The following is a 15,000-nucleotide window of genomic DNA, read 5'->3' on the forward strand; positions in this document are numbered from 1 at the left end:
GAGAGAGTTAATGAAAAATGGAAGATATATTAGAGAGCGAATGAATGTTAAAATGGAAGATATATTAGATTGTTGATTCAATGAAAGATGTAAAGTTTTTGTAAGTTTATATATGTGTGTTGATTTATAGACGTACAGGTTGGGAAAGGTGATTACTTCCCAACAAACAACACAGTCAATAAATCAATAAGGACAAACAATACAATCAACACACAGTCGATAAAAACACTCCCGCAGCTTTTCCCGGAACGAATCCTTATCATTTTATCTATTTCTTATCTTCCTCTTTATCGTGAGCACGGCAAAGATGGTGATACAAGGAAACACGAGAATAACGATAATAATAAGAATAAAAGTAAATAAATAAACAAAATTGAACACATGGCAAAGTCTAACTATTTTTATCTTGTTCTTGTGATCCTCTTTACCGTGGGAGCACCAAAAGCAAGACGAAGACAGTGATGAAAGGAAACGGGCGAATGAGAGTTGTAAAAATAGATCAGTAAATAAAACACAATACTGGCACCCGAAGGAAAAGAACAAAACTTAAAGGCGAGCAACAAATTCGGTAATAAGTAAATAAGTAAATAAATAAAAAGTAAAAATGATGAGTTAAGAAATTTTCCGAAAGCAAGTAAAGTAAGCAAATGGGTAACTAAACAATAATAAACAAGACGCATAGCACTCGGAGAGTGCACACCTCCGCCAAAGATTGTCCTGAAAATCGGCATGGGCATCAACTGTGATCCTATGCATCATATGGAAGCATTTGTTTCGAAATCTGATGAAATTCTATTATTTTAGAAAATTTGACCTGGGGCAACTTTTCGAGGTCAAGGTTAAAGGTCCAGGTCAAGATCATGCGAGGTGCGTCTTTCCATGAACTAAAATATGAACCAAGTATGAAGTCTCTACGATGACGAGGACCGAAATTATGGCCAATCTGACGTTTTGTGCGACCTTGACCTTTGACATAAAAAATTTAATGGCTTTATTCTGGATGGACACGAAGCTTCCCTGAAAAAACTGGTTGAGATATCCGCAAAACTCTGCACAGGACACTGTTAACGAAGAAACAAATAAATAAATAAACATACTGACCGGACCGAAAATATACCTTCTTCCAACTTCGTTGGCGGAGGTAAAAAAAATAATAATAATAATGATAATAATGAATAAATAATAAGCAAGTAAAAACAGCAGGTAGAAAATAAATCATAACAAGATAAAGAAAGTAAAGTAAGTAAATAACAAATAAAAAAAATAATAAAACACGAAGCAAAAGAAGCGTAAGATCAAGCAATAGTTTCTGTCTGGCTCAGCGTCCTTCAGCTTCCTCGCCTTATCGTCCAAAGCTTCTCGGAACAACACGAAGGAGGGAAAGGAAAAAGTTGCCCCGAAAGAAAAAGGGAAAAGAAAGAACAGAGGAAGTGAAGTAAAGCATCGAGAGGCCTTCCAAGAATCTATCTGGCTCAGTCACTCCATTTTTTTGACTTTGAGAATAAGAAGAAAGACAATGATGCGGGAGAAAGAAATAAAGTTGATCCCAAAGAAGAAGAAGTGTAGAGAAAGAACAGAAAGAAAGTAAAAGAAAGATTCGAAAGGCCTTCCAAGAATCAGTTTGACCATGTGACTCTCCTTGTTTGCCTTTGAGAATAATGGGAAAGAAAAATGTAGAAAATGCTCCTTATAAGAATGTGTATGTCTGTCAGGCTTACTGATTCTCTCTCTCTCTCTCTCTCTCTCTCTCTCTCTCTCTCTCTCTCTCTCTCTCTCTCTCTCTCTCTCTCTCTCTCTCTCTCTCTCTCTCTCTCTCTCTCTCTCTCTCTCTCTCTCTCTCTCTCTCTCTCTCTCTCTCTCTCTCTCTCTCTCTCTCTCTCTCTCTCTCTCTCTCTCTCTGTCTCTCTCTCTCTCTCTCTCTCTCTCTCTCTCTCTCTCTCTCTCTCTCTCTCTCTCTCTCTCTCTCTCTCTCTCTCTCTACCTGATCGCCCAAAGCCTCTGCGAATAACACGAAAAGAAGATGGAAAGAGCGAAAAATCATAAACGTTACCCCAAAACAAAAGGGAAAAGAACGATCAGACGATGAAGGAGAAAAAAAAACAAGCGTCGCTTACGAATCTATCTGACTCAGTGACTTCCCTTTTGCCTCTGAAAAAAGCACTGAAAGGGAAGATGGGAACAGCAAAATAAGGAAAGCCCAAAGAAAGAGGAGAAAGAAGAGAAAGAAAGCGAAAGAAACCATAGAGAGGCCATCCAAATATCTTTCTGGTCTCTTCTCTCTCTCTTTCTTTGCCTTATCTTCCAAAGCCTCTGGGAAGAACACGATAGGAAAAGATGGATACAAGAAAAGGGAAAAAGATGCGCTAAAACAAGAGGGAAAAGAAAAAGGGACCGAAAGAAAGTGAAGGAGAGTTTATTGATTCTCTTCCTTTCTCTTTACCTTATCTTCCAAAGCCTCTGGGAAGAACACGATAGGAAAAGATGGGAATAAGAAAATAGAACAAGATGCCCAAAAAAACAAGAGGGAAAAGAAAAAGGGACCGAAAGAAAGTGAAGGAGAGTTTATTGATTCCCTTCCTTTCTTTTTACCTTATCTTCCAAAGCCTCTGGGAAGAACACGATAGGAAAAGATGGGAATAAGAAAATAGAACAAGATGCCCAAAAAAACAAGAGGGAAAAGAAAAAGGACGGAAAGAAAATGAAGGAGAGCGTATTGATTTTATTTCTCTCTCTTCGCCTTATCTTCCAAAGCCTCTGGGAGTAACACGAAAAGAAGAAAGGATGACGGGAACAGCGAAGTAATAATGGTCGCCTCCAAAAGAAACAGAACAGACGAAGTGAAGGAAAGCATCGAGAAACCTCCCTGGCTTTGCCACTTACTCTTCCTTCGCCTCCGAGAATGACACGAAAAGGAAGATAGAAACAGCAAAACAATAACAACACCGCAAACAAGAAGGGAAAGAGAAAGCGAAGGACGCAAATCAAACACCGTATAAGAATTGATTCGGCTCAGTGACTCTTATCGACCCACTGCTACAGAAAGAAAGGCCGAGGACGGTAAAATAAAACATGATGCCCCAAAATCAAAACAGAGAACGAAAAGGAAAGTGAAAGAGAGAAACCAATTGTCTATTACGAATCAGTCTGGCTTTGCGGTTCTGATCCCCTTTGTCTATTACGCCCATTGCTACAGAGAGGCAGGCTGGGTATAGGGAGATGAAAATAAAAACAAACCCACAAAGGAAGAGGAATAAAGAAAGGTTGAATGAAGATGAGGAGGAAGGAGAGAAAGAAGGGAGAAAGAAAGAGGATAAAGAGGGATAGATGAGGAGGATAAATGAAAGGGAGGAAAGGAAGAAGGGTACTGTAGATCGAGGAATAGAAGAAAGATGTTAAATGAAGGAAAGAAGAGAGAAAAAAAAGGAAAAAAAGAAGAGGCATCGGAGTTCAAGATCAAGAGGGAATTTTCACATCACATGGAAGGGAAGTATCGCAGAACATTCAAACGCTTTTAAGAATCAGTCTGACCCATTGCTTTCCCTCTTTGCCTCTGAGAATAACAGGAAAAGACATGATGTGGACACTAAAATAAAAAAGCACCCCAAAAAACTGAAGGAAAAGAACGGAAGGGAAGAGAACCAGAGAAACGAATTGCCCACCATGAATCAGTTTGAATTTGTGGTTCTCCTCTTTGTGTTATCGTCCGCTGCTACAGAAAGACAAGCTGGGGACAGGTAAATAATTAATGGTAATAGGGGACTTTGAGGGCTGTTTCCTTATATAGAGGGTGGCAACGGTCTTGTCGGTTCCTCTGACTAGGGTAAGTTACATCGCTAGGGACAGAATAGCTAATAATGATAATACTATAGCTATTAATATTGATAATAGGATAGCTAATAATAATGGTAATAGGGGACTTTGAAAGGTGTTTCCATTTTAACAGAAGACCTTCTCAACAGAAATTATACGACTCCAGACTGGAGGCTGCAGAACGCTTAACCTCAGACCTTGCTATCCTTTCCGATTAGGGTAAGATGCTTTCCATTTAAAGGGGCCTTGTCCGCCCTCGTATGGAGTATGCATCTCACGTGTGGGGGGGCTCCACTCACACAGCTCTCCTCGACAGAGTGGAGTCTAAGGCTCTTCGTCTCATCAGCTCGCCTCCTCTTACTGATAGTCTTCTACCTCTTAAATTCCGTCGCGATGTTGCCTCTCTTTCTATCTTCTATCTATATTTTCACGCTGACTGCTCTTCTGAACTTGCTAACTGCATGCCTCCCCCCCTCCCGCAGCCCCACTGCACACGACTGTCCACTCTAGCTCAATGAAATCAGCCCTGTTATGTATAAATAATAAATGCGAGGTCTGCTAAATAAATGTGAATAATGAACAACTGTAATGAATATAGGTGAAAAGTCTGAATTTCTGACATCTGCTAAATAACTAAACTTTGATATTTGTCACCCTGATTTCACCTACCCGTAGGAGAGATAAGGCTATCAGCAGATTTGAGCGGTGATTATCCTACAAAATATTCGGCTCAGCTGATGGAATGTTGACACTTCCCGAAGCTCCGGCATACCAACACTGCCGAGTCAGGCGCCATCGTCTTGTCATGATCGTCACCACGCTGGTAGTCGCCGATACCACGAAAACAACGGCTGTGAACACGACTGTGAAAGCGGCCCTAAGTTACATCGCAAGGGACAGAATAGCTAATAATAATGATAATACAATAGCTAATAATAATGATAACAGGATAGCTAAAGATAATGACTATAGGGAACTTTGAGAGCTGTTTCCATGTATGGAGGGCAGCACTGGTATGGTCGATTCCTCTGTCTGGGGTTACATCGTTCGGGAGAATGGCTAATAGGTACACAAGCGGCGCCCTCGGCATACGTGATGGGAAAATTCCCTAGTGCCTCTTCTTTTTCCTTTTTCTTCTCTCTCCTTTCCTTCATTTGACATCTTTCTTCTATTCCTCGATCTACAGTACCCTTCTTCCTTTCCTCCCTTTCATTTGTCCTCCTCATGAAGAAAGTAGGAAAGGTAGATAGACGGTTATCTTTTTTCTCTCTCCTTTCCTTCATTTAACATCTTTCTTCTCTTCATCATCATATTCAGCATCCAGAGAGCTTTAGACTGAAACACAGGATAGAGAAAGTAAGAAACAGACCAAGCAATAGAGTAATAGATGACGATAGAGAGCATAGAGAGAGCAATAGAGTACACAAGGGCAGCATCCAGAGACCTTTAGACTGATATGTAGGTTAGAGGAAGTAAAAGCGGGCAGAGCCGAAAGTAAATAAAAAAAAGTTAGAAAGAAATACTCTCTCTCTCTCTCTCTCTCTCTCTCTCTCTCTCTCTCTCTCTCTCTCTCTCTCTCTCTCTCTCTCTCTCTCTCTCTCTCTCTCTCTCTCTCTCTCTCTCTCTCTAACACCCCACCCCCCTACACACACAAACAAACGAAAGACACGGATGAAGAAATCGAGAAAAAGGTGGAATACTAGAGACGAAAAAGTATATCTTATTAACATCGAACATGTCATAATAAAGAGTAAGAGAGGTCAGGATTATTTTATAGGAGCAGTGCTTAGTGGACATTTATTGTTTTATTTGTTATTGCCGTTGAGCTGCTTCCTCTGATGAAGAACAAAAAAAACAAATCCATGATTTTTTATTTTTACTTTTTACGTCATGACCTATAGCGCCGATAAACTTCTTCCAGGTGGGGCCTAATGGTCGGCCCAAGGCTTCTTCCCGAAGGGGCCTGATGGTCGGCCCAAGGCTTCTTCTCGGTGGGGCCTGATGGTCGGCCCAAGGCTTCTTCTCGGTGGGGCCTGATGGTCGGCCTAAGGCTTCTTCAGTGGGGCCTGATGGTCGGCCCAAGGCTTCTTCTCGGTGGGGCCTGATGGTCGGCGCAGCCCGTTCTGGCACAGGAGAGTGTTTTATAGTGGCGCCATCTTGCATTGGCTCATGCTGCCTTCCCGGATTTCATCTTTAATCCTAGAATCTAGAGTCAGGGTTGATAGGTAGTCTTCTGGACAGCATGTGGGTAGTTTTAAGCCACTCGGCGGCGGCTGAAAAATCCACCTTGGTGGCACCGGGCGGTGATTTAACTAGCGTCCTCCTTAACGCTGTGCTGTTACTCTGTCGATTCAGCAAACGCATACGCAGAAATAGAATCAATATCAATCTTTCTAATCAACTAACTATTAATCTATCACACTTGCTATCTATCGAACACTCTAACTAATTAACTACCAAACTACGCCACACACAGTAAAAGAAAACTAGTAAACCCAGACATAAAGCCATCATATAATTAACAGCAAATAAATAAGATAAACCCATAAACATTGCCCTCATAAGCCCCACTACACACACACACCTACACACATCTACATCTACTACTACTACTACTACTACTACTACTACTACTACTACTACTACTAACTACTATTACTACTACTACTACTACTACTACTACTACTACTACTACTGCTACTACTACTACTACTGCTACCTCTACCACCACCACTACTACTACTACTACTACTACTACTACTACTACTACTACTACTATTTTTATGGTTACAACAACAAATACTACTACTACTACTACTACTACGTCTACTACTACTACTACTACTACTACTACTACTACTACTTCTATACCTCTTCTCCTACTACTTCTACAACAACAACAACTATTACCACTTTTACTACTACTACTACTATTTCTACTACTACTACTACTACTACTATCACTATAACCGCTTCAACAATATACCACCACCACTACTACTACTACTACAAAAGCTACTACTACTACTAATACTACTACTACTAATACAAATACAACTACTACAACAACTACTACTACTACTAATACTACTACTACTACTACTACTAATACTACTAACGATAATGTGCCTCCACCAATAGATTTTTTTTTCCCTTTTGACTCTATTAACTTTGAAGATTTGTTGCTTTGTTTTAATGTCAATAATACACAACATCAAGACCTACATGCTTTCCATCCACTTAGTGTAGATGATAGAATTTATAATAACGATCTTGATGTAACTCAGTTTTATTTAAGAGCAAGTAATTTAAATTTTCTAAATCTGAATATATTTATCTGGATAGCTTTCCTTTTCTACTAATAATAGTGAATTATATTTATTAACACTGAATATTAGATCCGTCTCATCAATTTCCAATACTTTGTAGACACTGTCCTTTCGTGCCAAACTAAATTTGATGTCATAGGATTAACAGAAACCCGCTTAGATGTAGCTATTTCTCCACTGTACAGACTACCGGAATATGAAATGTTCACTAATAACAGAAACAGGTTTGGTGGGGGTGGCCATTTATATCTCTAGTAAGTACAAATCTTCTGTGATCAACGAATTTTCTAAATTGGAACCTTTATGGAATGTTTGGGAATCGAAGCAATATGTAATGCTAATACCTATTTATTTCTTTGTATTTACAGACCACCTCAAAGCAGTATAAATAATTTTCACAATTCACTTAATGAAATCTTATCCCTAATTAAAGATAAAAATTACAAGGAGGTTTTTGTGTTTGGAGACTTAAACATAGATTTGTTACAATGTAATAATGACAATGTGCAGGATTTAATTAATATAATGTACAGCTATTCTTTATTTCCTCTAACTACCTTGCCTACTCGAGTAACTTCAACTTCATCCACGTTAATTGATCATGTTTGGTCATCTCAGATTGAAAGTAATACTGCCAATTATATATTAAAGACAGATATCAGTGACCACTACAGTAATCTCTGTATTTAAATGTGATAAATATCGTCATCCTTCTCCCACTTACGTAACTAAAAGAATATTTAATCAGGACTCCCTTGAAAAATTTAGTAATAGTCTCTCACAAACTAATTGGGTGACACATTAAATTGTATATGTGCTAATGAGGCCTACAACTTATTTTACAGTAAATTTAAAACATGTTTTGATAAGTGTTTTCCGGAAAGAAAAATTAAATTTAGTTTTAAAAGGAACGTAGTCCACACATTACTCTAGCTCTTAAGAATAGTATTAGAGAAAAACATCGACTTGAAAAACTAGCTCATAAATGGCCTTTAACGTTTAAGGAGCCTTATAGAATATATAGAAATAAATTAACGTCACTTTTAAAATTAGCCAAGAAGAAGTATAACCAAGAGCAGTTACTTAATAGCCAAGGTAATCCAAAACAACACTGGAGATCCATTAATACTATTCTTGGTAGATGCACAGGTGCTAAACATACAGTTATTGAATTAAAGCCACATTGTACTGACATTTCTGAAACATTTAATGACCATTTTTTGAAGGCTGGGGGGCTAGATCATGATATAGTAGGGGATGAATATATGACATATTTACACAACTCACCTAATTACTCGGTATACTTATCACCAGCTACACAGATAGAAATTGAAAACTTTCTGAAGACATTAATAGGTACATCATCTGGTTTTTATGAAATTTCTCCCTTGGTCGTAAGACAAACTGCCAGCATAATTTCCTTGCCATTAACACACATAGTTAACCTCACATTAAAGAAAGGAGTTTTTCCGGACGAACTTAAGAAAGCTAAAATTATTCCATTATTTAAGTCAGATAATAGAGATGATGTCAATAACTACAGACCTATATCAGTTCTTCCTGTGTTCAGTAAAGTCTTTGAAAAAGTGATATGCACTCGTCTTGTAAATTTCATTGAGAAAAATAATTTATTTTCGAATTGTCAGCATGGTTTTAGACCAGGGCGCTCTACTGAGTCGGCCATATTTCAGTTTACCAATAATGTGTATAAATATCTGGAAAAGAAACATTATTTAGTTGGAATTTTTTTAGATCTTTCTAAGGCTTTTGATTCGCTATGTCATAAAATTCTTTTAAGTAAACTTAGTAATTTTGGGATTCGGGGAGTTCCTTTAGAATTATTCAAAAATTATTAAACAAATCGATTTCAAGCTGTTTACTGTAATTCTAAATATTCTTCTTTCAAGCCTATCAAAATGGGTGTACCGCAAGGATCTATCCTAGGACCTATACTTTTTTTCATCTATATTAATGATATTGTCAATGCTAGTAATAAATTTAAGTATACCATTTATGCTGACGACACTAATTTACTATTAGATGATAAAAATATAAATAGTTTGCATATAAACATTAATAATGAGCTCAATTCAATTAATATGTGGCTTAAACATAATAAGTTAAGGTTAAATATCACTAAAACAAAATACATTATCTTTCAAAACCGATCAGTCACTACTAACATGCCACCTATAACACTTGAAGGAAAAGTACTTGAACGAGTTTCTTATACTAAGTTTTGGGCGTTTTCATAGATCAAAATATCAATTGGAAATACCAAATTAATTCTGTTGCAAATAAACTATCTAGGATATGTGGCATACTGTATCGAATAAGAAATAGCCTTACACAAGAAGCACTTATCAGTATTTATTATACACTTTGTTACCCGCATCTCATTTATTGTGTATCTGTGTGGGCGTGTACGTGGCCTTCCTTTCTTAAAATCTTCAGGTTTCTCAAAATAAGATATTTAGATGTATGTTTTACATGAACAAGTTTGATTCCACATAACGTATTTTCCACATAGATTTCTTAATTTTAAAAACATTCATTGCTATTTTCTACTATTATTTATTTATAAAAACCTCGCACTGATGCATGGAACTCATCCTTTTCAAGTTATTAATACATTGCATAATACGCAGGAACAATATAAATCTTATCTCTCCACAGTTCAGGACAGTTCTTTTCAGAAATAGTATTTTATGCTCAGGACCTCAAGTTTGGAATTCTTTGCCAGTAGAAATAAAAAATCTCCTTAATAGTAATAATTTCTCTCTATTTAACAAGTCAGTAAAAACACACTTATTTGCAATCCAAAACAATCACGGTTAAAATTATAATTTATTCCTGAAACATGAACACAAATTTACATTATTAAATCTAATCAGTGAATTGCATAGTACTATTGTCCATATTATTTTTATTATTATTATTATTATTATTATTATTATTATTATTATTATTATTATTGTTATTATTATTATTATTATTATTATTATTATTATTATTATTATTATTATTATTATTATTATTATTATTATTATTATTATTATTATTATTATTATTATTATTGTTGATGCTGTTGTAGTTGTTATTATAGTTAACATTTTAGATATAACTATTATAACTTCATCTGGTATTATAGTTAATGTTGTTATTTATTGTATATTTGTATTTAGCTTTAAGGTTGGGAGCTATCTGCAACCTTTAGAAAGATAATAATAGTGCAATGAAATAAATATACAGTCTGTCGGGAAGCTTCGGCTTGACAGGCTAGATTCGTTGCCAGAATTATAATTATATATATATGTATATATCAATGTGTGTATATTATGGCAATAAACATTACTTACTTACTTACTTACTTACACACACACACACACACACACACACACACACACACACACACACACACACACACACACCTATATAATTACTTCACTAATATATAATGGACGCTAATGACAGCCAACAAAACGGTCCGTCGGTCATTACACATTTCATGAAGCAACATCATCATCATCTATTTTGGGGTCTGTTTTTGTGAGCTTTTTTTTTTTTTGTCCAGTTAGGGAGGTAAAAAAAAAAAAAAGCGGGCATTAAACTATATTTCAATTAATGGCGCGAGTCAGGGAATTTAGTTGAGTGTTGGTGCGTGTAGATTACTGTTGTTGTTGTTGTTGTTGTTGTTGTTGTTGTTGTTATGAAAATTTTGAAACGCCATCCACTCAATACTCATGGCTAGGTGATGTATGACAACTCTCTCTCTCTCTCTCTCTCTCTCTCTCTCTCTCTCTCTCTCTCTCTCTCTCTCTCTCTCTCTCTCTCTCTCTCTCTCTCTCTCTCTCTCTCTCTCTCTCTCTCTCTCTCTCTCTCTCTCTCTCTCTCTCTCTCTCTCTCTCTCTCTCTCTCTCTCTCTCTCTCTCTCTCTCTCTCTCTCTCTCTCTCTCTCCTCCTCTTACTTCTCCACTCAAAACACTCCATTTTTTACTCCCATTTAGAAGCATCAGAAAATTCATCCTCATTCGCTGGCAAACAATTAAAAAAAAAACATTTATATTTTATAACATGTATATTTCCTTTAAATCATGTACATTTTTTTTTCATGTTTCATAATCAATACAAACTTTATTATTTTTTTTCACCATTACAAACGCCCACCACGAGGCAAACACACGCAGCCCCTCTCACTATGCGGACACGGGGTAGGAGGGAGCTCAGGACGAACAAAATAAAAAACCGCTAATAAAACAAGGCTAGTAATAACAGTAAAGAAAAACACACACACAAAAAAAAACTCGTAATAGGGGGAAGCAATATAACAGAGGAACCCAAATCATGAAATAGGAAAAAAAATCCCTCTTTGAAACACTTTGCTGAAAATTCCATAATAATGAACAAACGGATGAATATTGACACATTCACGAAGGGAGAAATTCGCCCAAAATAAAACAATAAGGGAAACCACGAGACGAACACTTATAATAAATGACTGACTAAATGAATTAATAAAAATAAATCATGAGACGAACACATGTAATAAATGAATGACTAAATGAATCAATAAAAATAAACCACGAGACAAACACTGCTAATAAATGAATGACTAAATGAGTCAATAAAAATAAACCACAAGACAAACACTTGTAATAAATGAATGACTAAATGAATCAATAGAAATAAACCACGAGACAAACACTGCTAATAAATGAATGACTAAATGAATCAATAAAAGAAAAGTAATAATAAAATACACAACGAATGAATAAAATAACAGGACACAAGAAATAATCGTAACCGTTCAAATGTAAAACTAAAAAAATAACTGAATGAATGAAAGAATAAGTAAATAATACCCTAAGAATTAACAGGAGACATAAAAATAAATATAACCGTTCAATGTAAAACTATAAGTGAACGAAGGAAAGAATAAGTAGATAAATAAATGGCAGACAGACACATGTAATAGATAAAACCAATAAAATAAATACAATAGAAAATAAACATGTCAAAATAAATGGATAAATAAATACATGAATAACTAAAATACTCAAAATACAATAAACATGAATAAGTAGATGAATATGAGCGCCAAATATAATGAAACAAATACAGTAGAATACAAAATAAATATGGAATGGTTAAAATAAATGAATAAATGAATAAAAAAATAAATAAGTAAATAAAATAAAAATAACATTCGTTCCCAAACACATTCCCGTACAAACAAACTCTAACAAAAAAATTCACACACACACACACACACACACACACACACACACACACACACACACACAGCAATGCATTAAAAATACTTCGGCGATGAATTGGCGCGAAAACGTTAAACAGAAACACTTTCCATTCAACGTTTCCGGACTCAAACATTTGAAAGAAAGGCAGAGGAAATGAGAAAAGTGGAGGGAAGAGGTGAGGTGAGGAGGGATAAGTGGAGGAGAGGAGAGAAATGGAAAGAAAGAGGAGGTGGAGGAGGAGGGTGGAAAGAGGGATGGAAAGAAGGTGGGAGAGAAAAAAGAAGAGGAAGAGGAGGAGAGAAGAAGAAAGATAAGAGAGAACGAAGAGCACAGGAGAAGAAAGGCGAGGAGATAGAAAAGAGAGGAGAGGAAACGTATTTAAAGAAGAGGAAAATATAAGAGAAAATGAAAGAAGATTATTCACGAAAGGGTAGCCTACTAATTTCGAAATGCTGACCGCTTATTTCTGGACAAAATATTATGCTGTTTATTGTGGAGATAGTATATTTCTCCGGAAATCACTATATGATTGACTTTTCAGTACTTGCTGTGCACCCGCCGCCCGCCGCCGCAGCCGCATAATAGCTCGCACAGAGGTTCATTTTGCTTACTGTTTCTATATTTCACTCACCGCTCACAGAGATGACAAGTGGACAAACTAGAACATAACCGGACAAATGCATGTTTTTCCTGCTGTGTATTCCCCCACTGTACATGTGGATTGAACAGCAGAGCGATTTATTTCTGCGAGGAGGTATTTCTCGCAACACCGGAGGGACAGCCGCCGCCATATCTTGTCCCGCGTGTCAAATTTCCGTCGGCCCACACTGAGTGCCGAATGAATTTAAACTACCCAAACCTGACTTTACGTAACCTACCTACCGGGGACCCCCCCCCCCCCCTTCCATTTGCAACGGAAAAACAATACGGCAGTGTGTTGTATGGACACAAAATACTTCATATTATGGAATAATACTGATGGGGCTTCTCCCCCCTTGGCCCCCCCTAGACCCCTTTCTATTTTCTGGAGGTCACTTGTTACTGCACTGCATTCAGGGACCAAAAAGGAATCCATGTTGTAGGTATTACCTTCGCCAGAGGAGGCTACCCAGTACCCACTCGTAAATATTATCCAAATGAAGGAAAGTGAAAACGAAACGAAACGAAATACGAAAAAAGAAAAGAAAAAGTGAAAAAATGAAATACCAAGAAAAGCAAAGAATAGGAGAGGAGAGGAAAACAAAAAGGAAAAGGTGAAATAAATCAAATAACAGGAAAGGAGAGGAGTGAAAGACAGAACAGGAAAACAAAATAAAGAAAAGAAAGAGAGAGAGAGAGAGAGACTTTCTCTAGCAGCAGAGCACAGGAAACAACACAGTGAGCCTTGTGTGTTGCGTACACGACGCGCATCACGACACAGGAACGTCGCCTTGAACTCACAGAGTGTGAAGACAAAGAATAAGAACCACGGAAACAACGGGAACAAGCAAACAGCAGGTCGGTGGTGCAGGTGTTGACCGCAGCAGGTGACCAGGTGGTGGTGGTGGTGGTGGTGGTGGTGGCCATTACCCTCACAACACCACGCCACAGTCCTCCACAGTCACCTTCGTAATGTTCCTGTGTTTCGCTGCCTCGGCCACCACGTGCAGCCCGTCCACCACCTCACCAAAGACAAGACCCCCACCACCATCCTTACGGTCTTGGGTTAAGATGCCAAAGTGGCCACATTCTCCCCGGGTAGCCTCACTCCACCTCAGGCCAAACACAGCCCCCGCACGGCCTGATATCGAGTTCTCTCACTTATAAAGGCCAGGCAGATGGACGGATGCCCATTTACCATCGTTACTCTAGTAGTCACCGCCCCCTACATACTCTCCCTCCTCCGCCTTTTTCACTACCCCGTACAACCTGGTTTTAACGTAGGAGGGGCCGCGCTGCCCCGTGCACAACAGTAAGAACTTTCTGCCCCGCGGGGTGTCGGAGCTCAGACGGATTTTGACCCGCCGCGCGCTGCCCAGCCAGGACAGGTCCAGGAACACCGTGCAGGGGGAGGGGCACAACCTCGCTCACCTGCAGGGTTGCCGCGCCCAGTGGCGGGGATGGTCTTTCAGGGCGTGGAGGCACAGCTGGCCGGCTTCAAGGCTTATTCTTGCGTGTCGGCGCTGACCTTCCACCTGGTGGACAGCAAACACCCAGCCAGCCTCCAGCAGGCGCCTGGCGGGCTGCGTCAGGCTGCGGAGGTCCTCGGCCGTCAAGCTCCCTGTACAGATGAGGTGCAGTCTGCCCATAACGGTGGAGTCTGAGTCTGACTGGGGCCTGGGCTCCTCTGTAGTAAGTGTTTCCAGAGCGGCCAGGACAGCCTGGACAGCCTCCAGGGCTGCACTAGATGCTGCGTTCACCTTCCTGGCGGTGGTGACGGTGCTGGCATCAGGAACACCTTCTCGGCACTCCTTCACCGTCTGCTCTGCCTCGCTAGTGACACGAAACACTTCACTCACCGCCGCGCCTGCTTCTTGCTCTGTTGTAAGGGTGCGCAACGTCTCCAGCACGGCCTGCAGCCCCTGCTCCCCCTTCTTCAGCTCCTCCTCCTTGGCCGCCGCACG

The 15,000-nt window shown here is 38.7% G+C and overlaps 1 protein-coding gene across 2 annotated transcripts in view; it reads right to left on the minus strand.

Annotated features, from left to right (window-relative positions):
• LOC127009849 (uncharacterized) overlaps positions 1-15,000 on the minus strand; it is a 25,712-nt gene that overhangs the window by 9,981 nt on the left and 731 nt on the right. Inside the window, exon 1 of one of the 2 annotated variants that reach the window (XM_050883218.1) lies at positions 14,565-15,000. This exon is cut by the window's right edge and continues 731 nt beyond it. The exons of the other annotated variant lie outside the window; for it this stretch is intronic. Coding sequence (XP_050739175.1) covers positions 14,565-15,000 — 436 coding nt within the window. The remainder of the gene's footprint in view (positions 1-14,564) is intronic. 2 annotated transcript variants of the gene reach the window in all.

The sequence above is a fragment of the Eriocheir sinensis genome, chromosome 42, assembly GCF_024679095.1.
Source record: "Eriocheir sinensis breed Jianghai 21 chromosome 42, ASM2467909v1, whole genome shotgun sequence".
In the NCBI taxonomy this organism is placed as follows: Eukaryota; Metazoa; Arthropoda; class Malacostraca; order Decapoda; family Varunidae; genus Eriocheir; species Eriocheir sinensis.